Genomic DNA, 20,063 nt, shown 5'->3' on the forward strand with positions numbered 1-20,063 from the left:
ACACAAACAATCCCAAGGCAATGCCCTATGGATGAACTGGTCAGGGATATTTGCTTACGCTTTTCCTCCTCTCCCTCTCCTTCCTTACCTGGTAAACAAACTCAGTCAAAGCAAACTCAAACTCATATTGATAGCACCAACTTGGGCAAGGCAACCCTGGTACACAACGCTGCTAGACCTATCAGTGGTACCCTGCATCAAATTGCCCAACAGGCCAGATCTGTTGACACAGCACAACCAAAAGATCAGACACCCAGATCCAGCATCGCTGAATCTAGCAATCTGGCTCCTGAAATCCTAGAATTCGGACACTTACAACTTACCCAAGAATGTATGGAAGTCATAAAACAAGCAAGAAGGCCATCCACCAGGCACTGCTATGCAAGTAAATGGAAGAGGTTTGTTTGCTACTGCCATATTAATCAAATACAACCATTACACACAACTCCAGAACATGTAGTGGGTTACTTGCTTCCCTTACAAAAATCTAACCTAGCTTTCTCTTCCATTAAGATTCACCTTGCAGCAATATCTGCATACCTGCAGACTACCTATTCAACTTCCCTATATAAAATACCAGTCATTAAAGCATTCATGGAGGGCCTTAGGAGAATTATACCACCAAGAACACTACCTGTTCCTTCATGGAACCTAAATGTTGTCCTAACTAGACTTATGGGTCCACCTTTTGAACCCATGCACTCCTGCGACATACAGTTCCTAACCTGGAAGGTGGCATTTCTCATCGCCATTACTTCCCTGAGAAGAGTAAGCGAGATTCAGGCGTTTACTATACAGGAACCTTTTATACAACTACACAAAAATAAAGTCGTCCTAAGGACCAATCCTAAATTTTTGCCAAAGGTTATTTCACCGTTCCATCTAAATCAAACAGTGGAACTTCCAGTGTTCTTTCCACAGCCAGATACCGTAGCTGAAAGGGCACTACATACATTAGATGTCAAAAGAGCATTAATGTATTACATTGACAGAACAAAGAACATCAGAAAGACTAAACAACTCTTTATTGCATTTCAAAAACCTCATGCAGGAAACCCAATTTCAAAACAAGGTATAGCCAGATGGATAGTTAAATGCATCCAAATCTGCTACCTTAAAGCTAAACGACAGCTGCCCATTACACCAAGGGCACACTCAACCAGAAAGAAAGGTGCTACCATGGCCTTTCTAGGAAACATCCCAATGCAAGAAATATGTAAGGCAGCCACATGGTCTACGCCTCACACATTCACCAAGCACTACTGTGTAGACGTGTTATCCGCACAACAAGCCACAGTAGGTCAAGCTGTATTAAGGACATTATTTCAGACTACTTCCACTCCTACAGGCTGATCCACCGCTTTTGGGGAAATAACTGCTTACTAGTCTATTGCAGAACATGCGTATCTACAGCGACAGATGCCATCGAACTGAAAATGTCACTTACCCAGTGTACATCTGTTCGTGGCATCTGTCGCAGTAGATTCGCATGTGCCCACCCGCCTCCCCGGGAGCCTGTAGCAGTTTGGAAGTTACCTTCAATTATTTATATATGTATCATCTCAACCTTAAATAGGTGCATACTTAGTCACTCCATTGCATGGGCACTATTACTACAATTCAACTCCTACCTCACCCTCTGCGGGGAAAAACAATCGAAGATGGAGTCGACGCCCATGCGCAATGGAGACAAAAGGAGGAGTCACTCGGTCCCGTGACTCGAAAGACTTCTTCGAAGAAAAACAACTTGTAACACTCCGGCCCAAAACCAGATGGCGAGCTATTGCAGAACATGCAAATCTACTGCGACTGATGCCACGAACAGATGTACACTGGGTAAGTGACATTTTCATTAGTGCTGATGTGGACTTTCTGAGGAGGGTGACCCACATGTACCAGTGGGAGGTTTACGTCGTTCTTCATGGTGGCAGTGTTCCCTCTCATTGGTGTGGGTGTTGAAGCTTAGCTGTTATGTGCATTCTCTCTGACATTGGCATATTTTCTGATGTTGTAGGAAGGGAGGGTATAATGGGTGTTTTGCTATCCTGTTTCCTCATCTGTCAGGTTTAGTGTAGTTTCTATTACTGTTGAGGACTGTATTTCGGTCCATATGATTTCTGTTGATCCAGTATTCTCTACAATGAGAGATTGCCACACTCCGTCCTTCCAGAGCTTCTTGTCCTTTGCTAGGGTAGAGTTTGAGTGTTTATTTTTTGACGTTTTAGGAATGTTTCTGAGGCTTGAAGGCCCTTTGACATTGAAAATTACAGCTTGCCTGAATGTGCTTTGCTGTCATTAAGATGTTGTTTCTCTGATCTGGTGGGGATTGAAGGGGGGTGTCAAGCTTTAATGAATGAGAAGGTTCTTTCGTAGGAATATCTTTTTGGATCTCTCCCTCAGACCAATTTTTGTGTGTGAGAAAGTAGTTAAGTGGGATGTTAACCTTGTTCATGCAAAAGCCACAATCTCTAGAAGGGTGAACTACAAGAGTCACTAAATTAACCACTGCTTAACCCTCTGGTAGCTTGGCAGAAATTGTCAGGCTCAACTTAGAGGCAATGCGTAAAGTTTTTATGCAGCACACAAACAGTAATAAGGTAAAAAAAAAAACATAAGACAAATCTGTCACCAATTTACAATAAGAGAGTAGGTTTAAGTAAAGTATTTGCCACCAAATTAACAAAAACCCAGTCATCTAGTTGTGCGAGACTGGATCAAAGTTGAAAACTATAGCCAAACGTGATGGAGCACGAGTCAGATGGAAAAAGTGGATTGGTCCCGGATGGCACTTTCCTTCCGGCTTAGAAGAAATTTGTAAAAAAAAAAAAAAATGTTCTTACAAGGTAGAAGCACAAGGTAGAGGTGCGGGTAAGGCAGTAGACGCTTTCCACGTTCGGACTTCAAAAAGTGCTCCACAAGGCAGGATAGCCCTTCTGCAAAGGAAAGCTGCAGGTTGGCCCCGTTCTCCTTTCTGTACTCAGAGCAGTTTTTTAGCCAAAAATGTTTTAAGTCCCAGGTTTGAGATTTTGGCTTTCTGGGCACCTTGAGCACCACTCAGGCTAGGTCCAGGTGCGGGTTCAAGATGATTGGAGCCTTTTCTGTCCCTGAGGCTATGATCAGGAGGCCAGCCGACTAGCCCTTCAAGTCACCCTGGTAGTCCTGGGCTATAGCAGCAGGGCAGCCCTCTGAAGGTTCAAGGCAGGTTTCAGGCATCAAAGCAACCCTTCCAGGCGCGGCAGAGAAGTTTTCTGAAGTACACACCAGGCTACAGCAACAGGTAGTCCTCTGAGAGTTCTTCCGCAGGCTCAGAAAGTGAATTCAAGAGTGTCTAAAGGTTCAAATTTTATACCTTGTGCCTTATTTGAAGCAGGAGAAGTTTCTAGAGAATTCCCTTTGAAGTGCTTTGAGTTTCCTGCTCCCTCTGCCCTGGCTCCAATTTGGCTGGCTAAACAATGAAGTGGTGTGGAGTCTTTTGTAACTTAAAAAAAAAATCTGAGTTTACCATTTTAAATTACAATTTCTCAGACACCAAACAAGAATTCCTGACCTGCTCCCAATCAAGTTAGCATTTATTAAATGTAATAAAGCAACTCACTGTTATCCTATAGGAGAGGTGGGCCTCACAGTAGTGAAAAACACATTTGTGAGTTTTTCACTACGAGGACATTTAAAATTTAAAAGTACATGTCCAACTTTTTAATAGCAATGCACCCTGGCCTATGGGCTACCTAGGGCCTACCTTAGGATGTGACTTATATGTAATAAAAGGGGAGTTTAAGGCTTGGCAAGGGAGTTATTTTGCCAAGTCAAATTGGCAGCTCAAAAGTGCATACATGCTGTAATGGCAGACCTGGGGCATGTACTAAAGGGCTACTTCAATGGGTGACACAGTAAGTGCTGCAGGCCCACTAGTAGCATTTAATTTACAGGCCCGGGTATATGGTGTGTAGGAGGCTGGCCTGGTGTGTGGTGAGCACCTATACTTATACCATGTCCAGGTATCCAGGTAGTGAAGTGTAGGCGGTGTCTACGAAGCAAGGGCTCTCTAGAGATAGCTGTGGAACAGCAGCCAAGACTTATCTAGGGGACACGGAAAGCTTATGCAGTACCACTATAGTCACACAGCACCATCACACATGAAAGAACCACACAGTGTTACAAAAATAAAGGTACTTTATCATAGTAACACAAATACTAGAATATTTAATAGGCAATCCCCCAACTGGAGGTAAATAAACACACTATTGTATACACATTAGCAATCAGTAAAGAGCATTGAAAGTAATAGGCATTGGCAAAAGTATAGGTAAACAGTGAGGGCCTTAGGGGATGGCCAATCCATATACTAAAAAAGTGGAATGGGAAAGGCAGTCACCCACTCAAGGAAGTGGAATCAGTAGAAGGGAGCTGGAGGAACTAGGAACCCCAAGAGGTGAGTACCAGAGTGACCCCCAGCGACCAGGAGAGCAGATGTAAGTACCTGGTTTCCCCCAAAACCAACAGGAGGATTTTGGAAAAGGATTATGCAAGACCCAACCAAGACTGGAAGAACCCAAAGGTGGACCCTGACAGAAGAGGACCTACAAAGGAAGAGGACCAAGTCCAGTTTGTGATGGAGTGTCCGGTTGTGGCAGGAGCCACTACCCACCCTTCTGTGGATGCAGGAGCAGGCTGACGGTGGACGAAGAAGGTCAGCAGGAGATGAAGAGAAGTCCCAGAAGTGATGCAAGTATTGTCCAACATTGGTGGTTGAGATGCAGTCGGTTAGTGGTGCTGGAAAACCACCAACAAGCCTTGGCAAATGCAAGAGACGGAGCAGAAGGTTTGCAAGACTAAAGTGGACCAGCAAGGTCCAGGAAACCCAACCCAAAGAGGGGAGTCCAGGGCGACCCTCAGCACCGGGGAAAGTGGCAAGAAGAGGAAGCAGCCCCCACAGGCAGCTCACTGGCAGCAGGCTTAGCAGTCGCATTGAGGCCCAAACAGCACACCTGAAGAGGAGTCCCACGTCTCTGGAGCAACAGGCAGGAGACTGTGCTTTGCAGGAAGGATAACTGGAGGCTGGGGCTACACGGAGCCTGAAGATCCCTTGGAGGAGGAGCAAACAAGCCTTCGTAACTGCAAGAGTCACAGTGCACAGGGGTAATGTCCGACAAGGAGAGGCAAGGGCTTACCGTCTCCCAAGTTGGACAGCTGGTATACCACCTGTGATGCAGGATCCACGCAGTTGTGGGGGAGAGCAGACCCATGCAGCCGGTCGTCGCTGCAGTTGGTGCCTGCAGATGCAGGGGAGTGACGCCTTCACTCCAAAAGAGATTCCTTCTTATTTCTTGTGCAGGCTGAAGACTTGCCACCATCAGAGGATGCACAGCCAGGGAAATTTTGCAGTTGCTAGAAGAAGCCGGAGAAACAATGTTGCAGAGCGGAGTCGTCGCTGTAGTTGCAGATTGTCGGTTCCTGGAGGGTCCAGTTGCAGTCCCAGTGACCAGAAGATGAAGTCAACGATGTAGATGAGTCCTGCTGGAATCTTGCATGCCGAATCTGAGGACCCACCCAAGGGGGAGACCCTAGATAGCACAGGAAAGGGGATTGTTCACCTAGCGGGGGCACCACCTATCAGGAGTGGGATGTGACGTCTTATACTTGACCTAACCTCGCAGATACTTCCATACCAAACATGCCAGGTTCAGAGTTACCATTATGTAGCTGGACACAGGTAGTGAGTGACCTATGTCCAGTACACGGGTAAAATGGCTTCCCCCCACTTACGAAGTCAAGTGCAATGGAGCTGGAGTTCGTAGGAGTACCTCTGCTCATGCAGGGGTACCCTCACACACTGGTATCTGACCCCTGCCCTCTGGGGTAGGAGAGACTTACAGAGGGGTGACTTACAGTGCTCTGGTGCAGTGACCTGCAGTGAAAGGGTGCATGCACCTTTTCATGCAGGCTGCAATGGCAGGCCTCCAGACACATTTTGCATGGGGTCTCATGGGTGTGGCACAATACATGCTGCAGCCCATGGGGAACCCTGGTGCCCCAATGCCCTGAGTACCATATACTAGGGACTTATATGGGGGCACCAATATGCCCATTGTGGGATGTGCAAAGTTCTAAGCAACCAAAGTTAGAGGGAGAGAGCACAATCACTGGGGTCCTGGTTAGCAGGATCCCAGTGAAAACAGTCCAAGCATACTGACAGCAGGCAAAAAGTGGGGGTAACCAGGCCAAAAAGAGGGTACTTTCCAACATGGTGTACCACCTTTCTGGGAACTTATAAGTAAAATAAATGTGCCAGTTTTACCATGTTTTAGGGACTGAGCACAAGCACTTCAGCACTGGTTAGCCGTGATAAAGTGCACAGAGTCCTAAGGCCAACAAAACCGAATTCAGAAAAAATAGGAGGGGTGAAGGCAAAACGTTTTGGGGGTGACCCTGCCGAGGGGGTGAAGTCCAACATGTAGTGTTATTGTAAGCGGCTGTAGAGAGTTCACATTTGTTTAGGGCTGTGGCAGTACAGGAGAACATTTGTCCATGCACAAATTTTGTGTTTTTTTTTTTTTTTTTTTTAATCGGATGGTTTGAAGTGCACAAAGATGTGTGAGACATCTCATGTGGGGAAGCGCATGTAACCTTTGCTTGACCCTATCATTGTGTTTTGATAAATGTTCACAATGGGTTTCTCACTCTTGACGGTTTCTTACTCCCTCTGGTTTCAGGACCAAGATGCTACTTTTGGGATCGTGGTGTTGACATCCTTCTTTACTGTGAAGGTTTCGCTGCCCTTGTGCCTCTCGGAGGCATCCTGCTGTCCTTTACTACACCGGGTCCCTACCTAGGCCTGGGCTATCCATGTCTGCATTTTCAAGCACCCTGATTGGCAACCCCTGTTTAAAGCTGTGCCCCTTTGCAGCATCGCATGTCTGTGGAGCTCATGTAGTGTTAAGATTAATACTGTTATGCTGTCTGACTAGATGGATGAGGCTACAGTTCACAGCACAGCAAAAGCAATGAGTGTATTCAGTCCTTTCAGAAGCTGTAAACAATCCACCGCCAGCACTGCTGGCAACTGGCTACAGCAAGGAGCCTTGTACAGCTGAGATAACATTGCAAACGTGAAGGTGACCCCACCCCAGATGGATTGATCAACCCAGATCTTTTTAGAAACTTGGCGGACCAGTTGTGTGTCTTATCCCAAGCGTGAATACACTAACGAGAGAAAAGAGCATTCCCTGCTTGCCCCGTCTTGTCACTGATGGGAGCTACTGAGGTTCTTCACGCTTAGTAGCAGACTTGAGTTGAAAGGAAAACATTACACAGACTGTGTGTAATTCAGAAAATATTTAGAGTACTGCAGCATAATTTAAGTATTGGATGTGTCTATTCAGTAAGTCGTAGCAGTCACTCAAGTAGCTGCTCTGAACACACTTGCAGTCCCATGTATGGTACAAGGAGAAACGCCATCTACCATAACATCAAGGGCAGGTGGATCACGCCTAGGTGAAATAAGTCACTGTGTTTATTACAGTCATATTTCAAGCTACACCTTGACATGAGTCAGTACTGCATGCCTTGTAGACACACATTACTTGAACAGTGACCACGGAAGTAGAGTGAAGAACATGGGAACCTGTCCAAGCATGTGCTGGTTCCAGAGTTAGCCACCGCCTTATATCCATGAAGTGCAGTGAAGAGAAACTTCTTTCAAGAACACTGCATCACAATGAAGTAGGAGTCCATTTCCACTTTCAGAACCCATCCGTCTTTACCTTTCATGCAGAACAGATACCACAACATACTTTCTACCCCACGCTCTCTACCCAGGATGTTTATTGTGGAGCAAACAACAGTCAATGCAAGAACACTCTGCGGGTGTGATTCAGGACAAGTTTGGAATTGGAAGTGTCTAGAAGATGGTTCTTCAAGCTTTCAAGGATGGAGCTGATACTGATGTTAGCTTTGGAGATTCCTGGTCTCTTCCAAGTCTGAAATGGTTTCAGTACTGGTAGTGCTTGCAAGCCCTTCACATCTGCTTATGCCGCCCGCATTGGGGTTCCATTTGATACAACAAAAGTGCTCAAATATAAATCTCAATGAATTGATGTTTCTTTCAGGATATATCTTTCTTAACGTGTACTGATACTGTGTGGTCTTGATAATCCTGTGCTTGAAACACACACACATGATCATACCTTTGGGCTACAAAGTCTGTATTACCTGTGTATTTCTGGGAACCACATAGGGGAAAGTATAGATGCATATTTTCTGCTCTAGCCTCCTCCATCTGTGTCGCTGTGCGACTGGGCAGGCAGAGGGGAAGCTTACTTATACAGGTAAAAAGTGAACTAAAAGCTCACACACAAAGGTGGAGTCTGGTAGTTGCAGGTTCTACAGTCACAGAGCAAACGCAGGGAGGCTCCAGGTCCACTGGTTTATTCTTGATCAGTAAGATGGTTGTTGAAAAAGAGACTGCCTTTGTTGTGCCACATGTCCAACAATCAGCGATCTTTTGTTTTGAGGACCCCCACCACTCCCCACAGCACTGCTGTTTTTCACTTCTGCATGTCTGCTCAAGGAAGAAGAGAGCTGTAGAAGTTTATGAAACTATTGACATTTGCTGATTGTAAGGAAATGGATCCCTGTTGCAGTTAGCCCCCACTTTTTGCCTGATACTGATGCTGACTTGACTGAGAAGTGTGCTGGGACCCTGCTAACCAGGCCCCAGCACCAGTGTTCTTTCACCTAAAATGTACCATTGTTTCCACAATTGGCACACCCCTGGCACACAGACAAGTCCCCTGTGAAAGGTACCAGTGTTACCAAGTGCCCTGTGACCAGGGAAGGTCCCCAAGGGCTGCAGCATATGTTGTGCCGCCCTAAGGGACCCCCTCACCTAACACATGCACACTGCCACTGTAGATTGTGTGTGTTGGTGGGTAGAAAAAGGCAAAGTCGACATGGCATTCCCCTTAGGATGCCATGCACACAAAATGCTGCCTGTGGCATAGGTAAGTCACCCCTCTAGCAGGCCTTACAGCCCTAAGGCAGGGTGCACTATACCACAGGTGAGGGCATAGCTGCATGAGCAATATGCCCCCACAGTGTCTAAGTCTATTCTTGGACATTGTAAGTACAGTTGTGGCCATATTAAGGTTATGGTCTGGGTGTTTGTCAAAAACAAACTCCACAGCTCCATAATGGCTACACTGAATACTGGGAAGTTTGGGATCAAACTTCTCAGAATAATAAACCCACACTGATGCCAGTGTTGGATTTATTACAAAATACACACAGAGGGCATCTTAGAGATGCCCCCTGTATTTTACCCAATTGTTCAGTGCAGGACTGACTGGTCTGTGCCAGCCTGCTGCTGAGAGACGAGTTTCTGACCCCATGTGGTGAGGGCCTTTGTGCTCTCTGAGGACAGAAACAAAGCCTGTACTGGGTGGAGGTGCTTCACACCTCCTCCCTGCATGAACTGTAGCACCTAGCAGTGAGCCTCAAAGGCTCAGGCTTCGTGTTACAATGCCCCAGGGCAATCCAGATAGTGGAGATGCCCGCCCCCTGGACACAGCCCCCACTTTTGGCGGCAAGTTCAAGGGAGATAATGAGAAAAACAAGGAGGAGTCACCCCCCAGTCAGGACAGCCCCTAAGGTGTCCTGAGCTGAGGTGACTCTTACTTTTAGAAATCCTCAATCTTGTAGAAGGAGGATTCCCCCAATAGGATTAGGGATGTGCCCCCCTCCCCACAGGGAGGAGGCACAAAGAGGGTGTAGCCACCCTCACGGACAGTAGCCATTGGCTACTGCCCTCCCAGACCTAAACACACCTCTAAATTCAGTATTTAGGGGCTCCCCAGAACTTAGGAAACTAGAGTTCGATGGCATATGTTGCTGCAGATACACGTTTGGCACAGTCCGCTGCCTGGTGTTGGGCTCGGAGTATTACAAGTTGTTTTTCTTCGAAGAAGTCTTTTTTGGTCACAGGACCGAAGGACTCCTCCCTCTTCGGCTCCATTGCGCATGGGCGTCGACTCCATCTTAGATTGTTCTTTTCCGCTGTCGGGTTCGGACGTATTCCTTTTCGCTCCGTGTTTCGGTTCGGAAAGTTAGTCAGAATCTCGGAAGAAAGCGTCGGTATTGTTCCGTTCGGTATCGGGATAGTTAGGTACATCGACACCGATCATCGGAAGACTTTGGGGTAGCTTCGATTCCCCCATCGGGGCCTGGTCGGCCCGACCGCGTGCGACATCGAAGCCGATGGAACGGACCCCGTTCCGTTTCTGCCCAAAATGTCACAGTAAGTATCCTTATACAGATCAGCACTTGGTCTGTAACTTGTGCTTGTCCCCCGAGCACAAGGAGGATACCTGTGAGGCCTGTCGAGCCTTCCGGTCCAGAAAAACACTCCGGGACCGAAGAGCCAGGCGTCTACAAATGGCGTCCACGCCGACAAAACAACGTTTCGACGACGAAGAGGAAACATTCTCGGTTCCGGACTCAGAATCCGGAGACTCCGACGTCGAACAACAGCAACAAACTGTGAGTAAGACGTCGAAAAGTAAAACCATCGACAAAACGAAAGCCCAGGGGACGCCACTGCCAACAGGCCATGGCTCGACCCATAAAACAGGCGACCCGTCGAAGGCGCCCAAAAAGGGCACGCCCATAGCGAAGACACCCGACTCCGGTCGAGGGACCGCCATGGAGCAACCTCGGAGCCGAGATAGCGGCTCCGAGAGACAAAAACAAGATACCGGCACCGAAAAACATCGGCACCGAGAATCCATGCCGAAAGGAACAAAAATTCTGTTGGTGCCGAAACCGAAAAAAGATTCTCGGCGCCGAAAAATACCACACCTTCATCCTACTCAGAGGAACAAGGAATAAGTGGCCAGATGCACAGATTTGGACAAGAGCTCCAAAGTGTAGAATCAGACTACACACAAAAGAGACTGTACATCCAGCAAGACACAGGGAAGATATCAACCCTTCCCCCAATAATAAGGAAAAGAAGGATCAGTCTCCTCAAGGATGACGCACAACCACAAGCCAAAGTGGTTAAAAAAGTCACGCCTCCGCCCTCTCCACTACAACAGGCATCGCCGGCACAAACACCGCCACAAATGCACTCACCAGCGCAAACTACCATAAGTCAAGATAATCAGGATCAAGACGCTTGGGACCTATACGACACCCCAGTGCCGGACAATGATCCAGATTCATACCCCACAAAGCCGTCACCGCCAGAGGACAGTACCTCATACTCACAACTGGTGGCTAGGGCTGCAGAATTCCACAATGTCCAACTGCATTCCGATCCTATAGAGGATGATTTTTTATTTAACACCCTCTCGGCTACACATAGCCAATATCAATGTCTCCCAATGCTACCAGGGATGTTACGGCACGCAAAACAAATTTTTGAAGAGCCCGTAAAATCAAGAGCCATCACCCCAAGGGTGGATAAAAAATACAAACCACCACCCACAGATCCAGTGTTTATTACTTCGCAGTTACCACCTGACTCCGTAGTAGTAGGGGCAGGTCGCAAAAGAGCAAATTCCCATACATCTGGCGACGCCCCACCTCCGGACAAAGAAAGCAGAAAATTTGATGCGGCAGGAAAAAGAGTAGCATCACAGGCAGCCAACCAGTGGCGCATCGCAAATTCTCAAGCGCTGCTGGCCAGATATGACCGCGCTCACTGGGATGAGATGCAACTTCTCGTAGACCATCTTCCCCAAGAATACCAAAAAAGGGCGCAGCAAATAGTTGAAGAGGGACAAACGATCTCAAACAATCAAATCCGCTCTTCACTGGACGCAGCCGATACTGCAGCGAGAACAGTCAACACTGCTGTCACCATAAGGAGACACGCTTGGCTCCGCACTTCAGGCTTCAAACCTGAAATCCAGCAGGCTGTCCTTAATATGCCCTTCAACGAAAAACAACTTTTTGGCCCTGAAGTGGACACAGCCATTGAAAAACTTAAAAAGGACACAGACACGGCCAAGGCCATGGGCGCACTCTACTCCCCGCAGAGCAGAGGCTCTTTTAGAAAAACTCCATTTAGAGGGGGGTTTCGTGGCCAACCCACAGACACCACCAGCCAACAAACAAGAACCACACCATATCAGGGTTCCTTCCAAAGGGGAGGTTTCAGGGGATATAGAGGGGGTCAATTCCCAAGGAGTAGGGGAAGATTCCAGACTCCAAAAACACCTCCACCTAAACAGTGACTTTCAAGTCACGCAACCCCTTCACTCAACACCAGTGGGGGGAAGACTAAGCCAATTCTACCAATCTTGGCAACAGATTACAACAGACAATTGGGTATTAGCAATAATCCAACATGGCTATTGCATAGAATTCCACAAATTCCCACCAAACATCCCTCCCAAAACACGCAAAATGTCACCACAACATTTAGAACTTTTAGGACTAGAAGTTCAAGCACTACTGCAAAAGGATGCAATAGAGTTAGTACCAGTACAACAAAAAAACACAGGAGTTTACTCCCTGTACTTTCTAATTCCAAAAAAAGACAAAACATTAAGACCAATATTAGATCTCAGGACACTAAATACCTACATCATATCGGACCATTTTCACATGGTCACACTACAAGACATCATTCCACTGCTCAAACAGCAAGATTACATGACCACATTAGACCTAAAGGATGCGTACTTTCATATACCAATACACCCTTCTCACAGAAAGTACCTACGGTTCGTATTCAAAGGAATACATTACCAATTCAAAGTGTTGCCATTCGGAATAACAACTGCACCAAGAGTGTTCACAAAATGTCTAGCAGTAGTAGCAGCACACATCAGGTGACAACAGATACATGTGTTCCCTTACCTAGACGATTGGCTAATCAAGACCAACACAGTAAAAAAATGCGCAAACGACACCACATGTGTCATACAAACCCTTCACAAACTGGGGTTTTCCATCAACTATACAAAATCACACCTAGAACCGTGTCAGACACAACAATATCTAGGAGCAACCATCAACACATCAAAGGGAATTGCCACTCCAAGTCCACAAAGAGTGCAGGCATTCCACAAGGTAATAAGTGCTATGTTTCCAAACCAAAAGATACAAGCAAAATTTGTGCTAAAACTTCTAGGCATGATGTCATCATGCATAGCCATTGTCCCAAACGCAAGACTACACATGCGACCCTTACAACAGTGCCTAGCATCACAATGGTCACAGGCACAGGGTCAACTTCAAGATCTGGTGTTGGTAGACCGCCAAACATACCTCTCGCTTCTATGGTGGAACAGCAAAAATTTAAACAAAGGGCGGACATTTCAGGACCCAGTGCCTCAATACGTTATAACAACAGATGCTTCCATGACAGGGTGGGGAGCACACCTCAATCACCACAGCATTCAAGGACAATGGGATATACACCAAACAAAATTTCATATCAATTACCTAGAACTGTTCGCAGTATTTCTAGCGTTAAAAGCCTTTCAACCCATAAGAACACACAAATACATTCTTGTCAAAACAGACAACATGACAACAATGTATTATTTAAACAAACAAGGAGGAACACACTCAACACAATTGTGCCTCCTAACACAAAAAATTTGGCAGTGGGCGATTCACAACAACATTCGCCTAATAGCACAATTTATTCCAGGAATACAAAACCAACTAGCAGACAACCTTTCGCGAGACCACCAACAAGTCCACGAATGGGAAATTCACCCCCAAGTTCTGAACAAGTACTTTCAAATTTGGGGAACACCCCAGATAGATTTGTTCGCAACAAAAGAAAACTCAAAATGCCAAAACTTCGCATCCAGGTACCCACACCGCGAATCACAAGGCAATGCTCTATGGATGAGTTGGTCAGGGATATTTGCATACGCTTTTCCCCCTCTCCCTCTCCTTCCATATCTAGTAAACAAGTTGAGTCAAAACCAACTCAAACTCATACTGATAGCACCCACATGGGCAAGACAACCTTGGTATACAACTCTACTAGACCTTTCACTAGTACCGCATGTCAAACTACCCAACAGACCAGATCTGTTAACACAACACAAACAACAGATCAGGCATCCAAACCCAGCATCATTGAATCTGGCAATTTGGCTCCTGAAATCCTAGAATTCGGACACTTAGACCTCACACAAGAATGCATGGAGGTCATAAAACAAGCTAGAAAATCTTCCACTAGACACTGCTATGCATCTAAGTGGAAAAGATTTGTTTACTACTGCCATGCCAATCAAATACAACCATTACATGCCTCTACGAAAGACATAGTAGGATACTTACTACATTTGCAAAAAGCAAATCTCGCTTTTTCATCTATAAAAATACACCTCGCAGCAATATCTGCTTACCTACAAACTACTCATTCATCGTCTCTATTTAGAATACCAGTTATTAAAGCATTCATGGAAGGGCTAAAAAGAATTATACCACCAAGAACACCACCAGTTCCTTAATGGAATCTTAACATCGTCTTAACAAGACTCATGGGTCCACCTTTCGAACCCATGCATTCCTGTGAAATGCAATATCTAACCTGGAAAGTCGCATTTCTCATTGCAATCACATCCCTCAGAAGAGTAAGTGAAATACAGGCATTTACCATACAAGAACCATTTATTCAAATACACAACAATAAAATAGTTCTAAGAACAAATCCAAAATTTCTGCCAAAAGTAATCTCACCATTCCATTTAAATCAAACAGTAGAATTGCCAGTGTTCTTCCCACAACCAAATTCCGTGGCTGAAAGGGCACTACATACATTAGACATCAAAAGAGCACTAATGTACTACATTGACAGAACAAAGCTAATCAGGAAAACAAAACAACTGTTCATAGCTTTTCAAAAACCACACATAGGAAATCCGATCTCTAAACAAGGCATTGCTAGATGGATAGTCAGATGTATTCAAACATGCTATCTTAAAGCCAAAAGAGAATTGCCTATTACACCAAAGGCACACTCAACCAGAAAGAAAGGTGCTACAATGGCCTTTCTAGGAAACATTCCTATGAGCGAAATATGTAAGGCTGCAACCTGGTCTACGCCTCATACGTTTACTAAACACTACTGTGTAGACGTACTAAATGCACAACAAGCTACAGTGGGCCAAGCTGTACTAAGAACATTATTCCAAACTACTTCAACTCCTACAGGCTAAACCACCGCTTTTAGGGGAGGTAACTGCTTTATAGTCTATGCCAAACATGTGTATCTGCAGCAACATATGCCATCGAACTGAAAATGTCACTTACCCAGTGTACATCTGTTCGTGGCATTAGTCGCTGCAGATTCACATGTACCCTCCCACCTCCCCGGGAAGCCTGTAGCCGTTTAGAAGTAGATCATAAATCTTAAACATCTGTACATTTGTAAATAATTATTATAAACTCTTAACGTACATACATATTCACTCCATTGCATGGGCACTATTTATAGCAAACAACTCCATCCTCACCCTCTGCGGGGAAAACAATCTAAGATGGAGTCGACGCCCATGCGCAATGGAGCCGAAGAGGGAGGAGTCCTTCGGTCCCGTGACCAAAAAAGACTTCTTCGAAGAAAAACAACTTGTAATACTCCGAGCCCAACACCAGGCAGCGGACTGTGCCAAACATGTGAATCTGCAGCGACTAATGCCACGAACAGATGTACACTGGGTAAGTGACATTTTCTTTCTTGCAACCTGAAGACGAAAAGGACTGCTGACCTGAAGCCCTGCAGAGAAGACGGAGACACCAACTGCTTTGGCCCCAGCCCTACCGGCCTGTCTCCCCACTTCAAGAAAAACTGCAACAGCAACGCGTCCCCCAGGGTCCAGCGACCTCTGAAGCGTCAGAGGACTACCCTGCATCTAAAAGGACCACGAACTCCCGAGGACAGCGGCCCTTTTCCACAAAGACTGCAACTTTGCAACAAAGAAGCAACTTTTAAAGACCACACGTTTCCCGCCGGAAGCGTGAGACTTTCCACTCTGCACCCGACGCCCCCGGCTCGACCTGCAGAGAACCAACACTACAGGGAGGACTCCCCGGCGACTACGACCCTGTGAGTAGCCAGAATTGACCCCCCTGAGCCCCCCCAGCGACGCCTGCAGAGGGAATCCCGAGGCACCCCCCTGACCGCGACTGCCTGCTTCAAAGAACCCAACACCTGGGAAACACACTGCACCCGCAGCACCCAGGACCTGAAGGATCCGACCTCCAGTGCAGGAGCGACCCCCAGGTGGCCCTCTCCCGTGCCCAGGTGGTGGCTACCCCGAGGAGCCCCCCCCCCCTTGCCTGCCTGCATCGCTGATGAGACCCCTGGGTCTCCCATTGAAACCTATTGCGAACCCGACGCCTGTTTGCACTCTGCACCCGGCCGCCCCTGTGCCGTTGAGGCCCCCCCAGTGCCCTACAAAACCCCCCTGGTCTGCCCTCTGAAGTCACAGTACTTACCTGCTGGCAGACTGGAACCGGGGCACCCCCTTCTCCATTGAAGCCTATGCGTTTTGGGCACCACTTTGACCTCTGCACCTGACCGGCCATGAGCTGCTGGTGTGGTAACTTTGGGGTTGCTTTGAAACCCCAACGGTGGGCTACTTCGGACTTAACTTTGAACCCTGTAAGTGCTTTACTTAACTGAAAAACTAACAAATACTTACCTCCCCCAGGAACTGTTGAATTTTGCACTGTCTAGTTTTAAAATAGCTAATTGCCATTTTTGCCAAAACTGTACATGTTATTTTGTTGATTCAAAGTTCCTGAGATACCTGAGTGAAATACCTTTCATTTAAAGTATTGATTGTAAATCTTGAACCTGTGGTTCTTAAAATAAACTAAGAAAATATATTTTTCTATACAAAAACCTATTGGCCTGGAATTGTCTTTGAATGTGTGTTTCCTCATTTATTGCCTGTGTGTATGTACAACAAATGCTTAACACTACCCTCGGATAAGCCTACTGCTCGACCTCACTACCACAAAATAGAGCATTAGAATTATCTCTTTTGCCACTATCTTACCTCTAAGGGGAACCCTTGGACTCTGTGCATGCTATTTCTTACTTTGAAATAGTACATACAGAGCCAACCTCCTACACTGATGCTTCTCTCTTGTTTTATTTCCAAGGACAGCAGTTAAAGAAAGACCTCCTCTCTCATTTCCACTCATACATGTCTTTGTTTTTTACCCCTTTCTTCACCACCACCAGATGCATGTATTGCTGAGATTTTCAAGAAAAGGGAAATGGAGACATGCTGCAGCATTGCCTGCCCCAAACCCCACCAAATACAGATCAGATTACCCTTTCAGTGTCACTTCAAGGCTCTGCGACGGCTGGTGATGCTGGACAAGATCAACAGTAGCAGTGAGCACAATAATGGCCCCAGTGTCAGCAGTTCTGTGCTAGGCCAAGAACAACTCGAGCTGCTGATTGTAACTGTTTCAGAAGTACATCTATTGTAGTCAGCGCAGTATGTGCGCTCTCTGGTATTGGCTTACCAATTAGACCTCGCACATCGCACCCTGACAGAAGGACAAAGAGCATCATGGTGCTGGTAACTGGACACAGATCCCAGGAAGGCCAAGACGTAGCGTCAGGTGAGCCAGTGCTCGTCAGTAGCAGCAGGCCACCAGGTGCAGAGCCTCCAGCAGGGAACCAGACAAGGTCCCACCTCGTCCTCCATCATCTTTTCCCCCTGTTGGATGTTGTCTGAGTTTCCCAGCAAAGGTTAATGTGCCAGGGGAGTGACCTGTCCTTATTACCCACCTTGTTTACAGTCCTGGACTTTGCTTTCACAGATTATTGTTGTACAGTGCTTTAGTCCACTTGGAACAAGTGAACAATCTTCTGATATGTTTTAGAAATGCCTTTGGATGTATAGCGGCATGCTTTGGAGTGCATTGATGCACATATTGGGTTGTACTTCTGGACACGTATTTATGTGTGAGGCATGATTGTACATTTGTTTTATTTTCAGAGCCCATGGTTATCCCAACTGGAGTTCATTTCAGAATTAAAGACGAGAGTGGATCCTATTCTGAAAACCACCAAGACTTTGATATCAGGGAAGTCATTGTTAGTCCTACAGGTGAGGAAATTAGGTTACAGATGTATATTCTTTATTTTATAAAATAAAGCAACTACTTCTTCTTGCCATGCACATGAATAGATGTTTCATTTCCCAAAAACCCTTTGAAGTCTGACCATTCATTAGGACAGAAGTTGCTGGTCTCTGTGGTTTCTTAAGAAACAGTGGCCCAGTGGTGCACTGATTATTACTTCTGTTGGGACTGGAGTACCCCTGGAGGGTGAACGGGCTGCACCCCTGCTGTCGGTGCCCGACTGCATGTGAAACTGGTGTCACACTAATCTAGTGGGTGCGCCTAGGCCTGACCATGACAGTGCAGGGTCCAGGATCTACCATGTGATCTTGAGGGGCATATCACACACACCTTCATTGAGATAGTGGACTCCTGTTCATGTCCTGGGTGTATCATCAAGTAGGGCACTACTGTCAATATACTGTTGTTTGTGATTTATAGTTTGACCAGAACTTTTTCTGTGTCACTGAAAGCAGGGTCTACTGGCCTCTCTTGTTTAACGTTTTTCTGTTATGTGAAACCCAGAACATGCGCTCACATCCTTTGTGCATGTGGAATATGTGTGTGTAGAGGGAGCTTGTGATAGCTCTATGGTAGTAGGTGTGTGTATGTATGTGGGTGTGTGTACAGTGAGCTTGTGATAGCTCTATGGTAGTAGGTGTGTGTCTGTATGTGGGTGTGTGTACAGTGAGCTTGTGATAGCTCTATGGTAGTAGATGCGTCTCTCTCTCTCATCGCACAAGATGGAGGATGATGAAGGCACTGAAGTGGGGAGGGTGGGTATATCCCTGTCTCTAGAAATCCCATGTAGACTTTGACCCTTGTATACTATTATCCATTCTCAAGAGGTCGCAATTTGTGCACTGACTTTTTATGAATGTAATAGTGTTTTGAGAACTGACCTATCAAGTAATAGGTCAGTTCACAAAAAACACTGATTCTCAGGGGGTCACAGAGTGACCTGCCTAATTCATATTCGTTAGGAAGATCATAATTTAGGATTTACACTATGTAATTTGGCTGTGATTTGCTGCAATCACAGGGATAGAGGCCTGCAACGGACAGCACATCACTATTCCTATGAATACATTTTTTTTAAAGTACCATTTTTAAACAGGTTGTGTTTCTCAAAGAACTGGTGCTGCTTTCTATTAAAAACATGTTTTCTGTTCTACAAAACATCAAGGGGAGCAGGCAATGGTCCTTCTCCCTTGAACCACTGCCTACTACCCCAAAGGCTACCAACACGATTTGGGGGGTCAGTAACTGAGCACTGGTTTTAGATTGCAATTGTGGCTGTAAACCATTGACACATTCCTCTGCGGATTGGAAATAGGAGACAGATCTGCCCTTCACTCCCCCTCCAGTTTGTAATTCGGATAGGATAGCAAAAGTCCTTTTACCATTAATGAAAAACATTCCAACTCGTAAAAAGGCATTTGTACAGCCCTTTTGTGGTTCCAAACCCTGTGAATGGGCGCATCATAGGGTTTGCGATCACAAAAGTGCTTTGCACATTAGACCCTTAGTTAGCCGTGGGCTGCTGATTAGTTCTTCCCAAGTCATTAGGTTGATGGTAAGGTGTGACGAATAGGACTGCAGTTTCTTTTGTTCAAGGTGCAGAGATTCTGCCCTGAGCACAGAGCTATTTCCCTGAGTGCGGATGTAAAGATACTACTCCTAACTTATTGTGAATACCGAAGAGTAGTAAAGTTAGACTTCTCCACTATTGGATCTTTCATAGATTCACATGCTTGAATCATCCCGGTTGTTGAGTTGGGAGCCTCACGGTAACTTTAAATATGCATAGCAGTAAGTGTACTAGACTAGGCCTCAATGGCCATAGACAGGCACTGCTATAACCTATTCATGTTCTTTTAAAAAAAATAACTAAACCTGAACTACAACCAATCTGGCGATAGCACCCTCTAGAACATGCCCAACAGAGG

At 46.1% G+C, this 20,063-nt stretch overlaps 1 protein-coding gene across 9 annotated transcripts in view; it reads left to right on the plus strand.

Moving 5' to 3' along the window:
* Positions 1 to 20,063, plus strand: part of LOC138303538 (uncharacterized) — a 176,857-nt gene that overhangs the window by 88,818 nt on the left and 67,976 nt on the right. For all 9 annotated transcript variants that reach the window (XR_011205410.1, XM_069242764.1, XM_069242759.1 and 6 more), the window contains one exon: positions 17,991 to 18,101. Coding sequence is in view for 8 of the 9 variants with exons in the window: in XM_069242764.1 (XP_069098865.1) it covers positions 17,991 to 18,101 (111 nt within the window). In the remaining variant the exon portion in view is untranslated. The remainder of the gene's footprint in view (positions 1 to 17,990; positions 18,102 to 20,063) is intronic.

Source organism: Pleurodeles waltl, chromosome 7 (assembly GCF_031143425.1).
Source record: "Pleurodeles waltl isolate 20211129_DDA chromosome 7, aPleWal1.hap1.20221129, whole genome shotgun sequence".
In the NCBI taxonomy this organism is placed as follows: Eukaryota; Metazoa; Chordata; class Amphibia; order Caudata; family Salamandridae; genus Pleurodeles; species Pleurodeles waltl.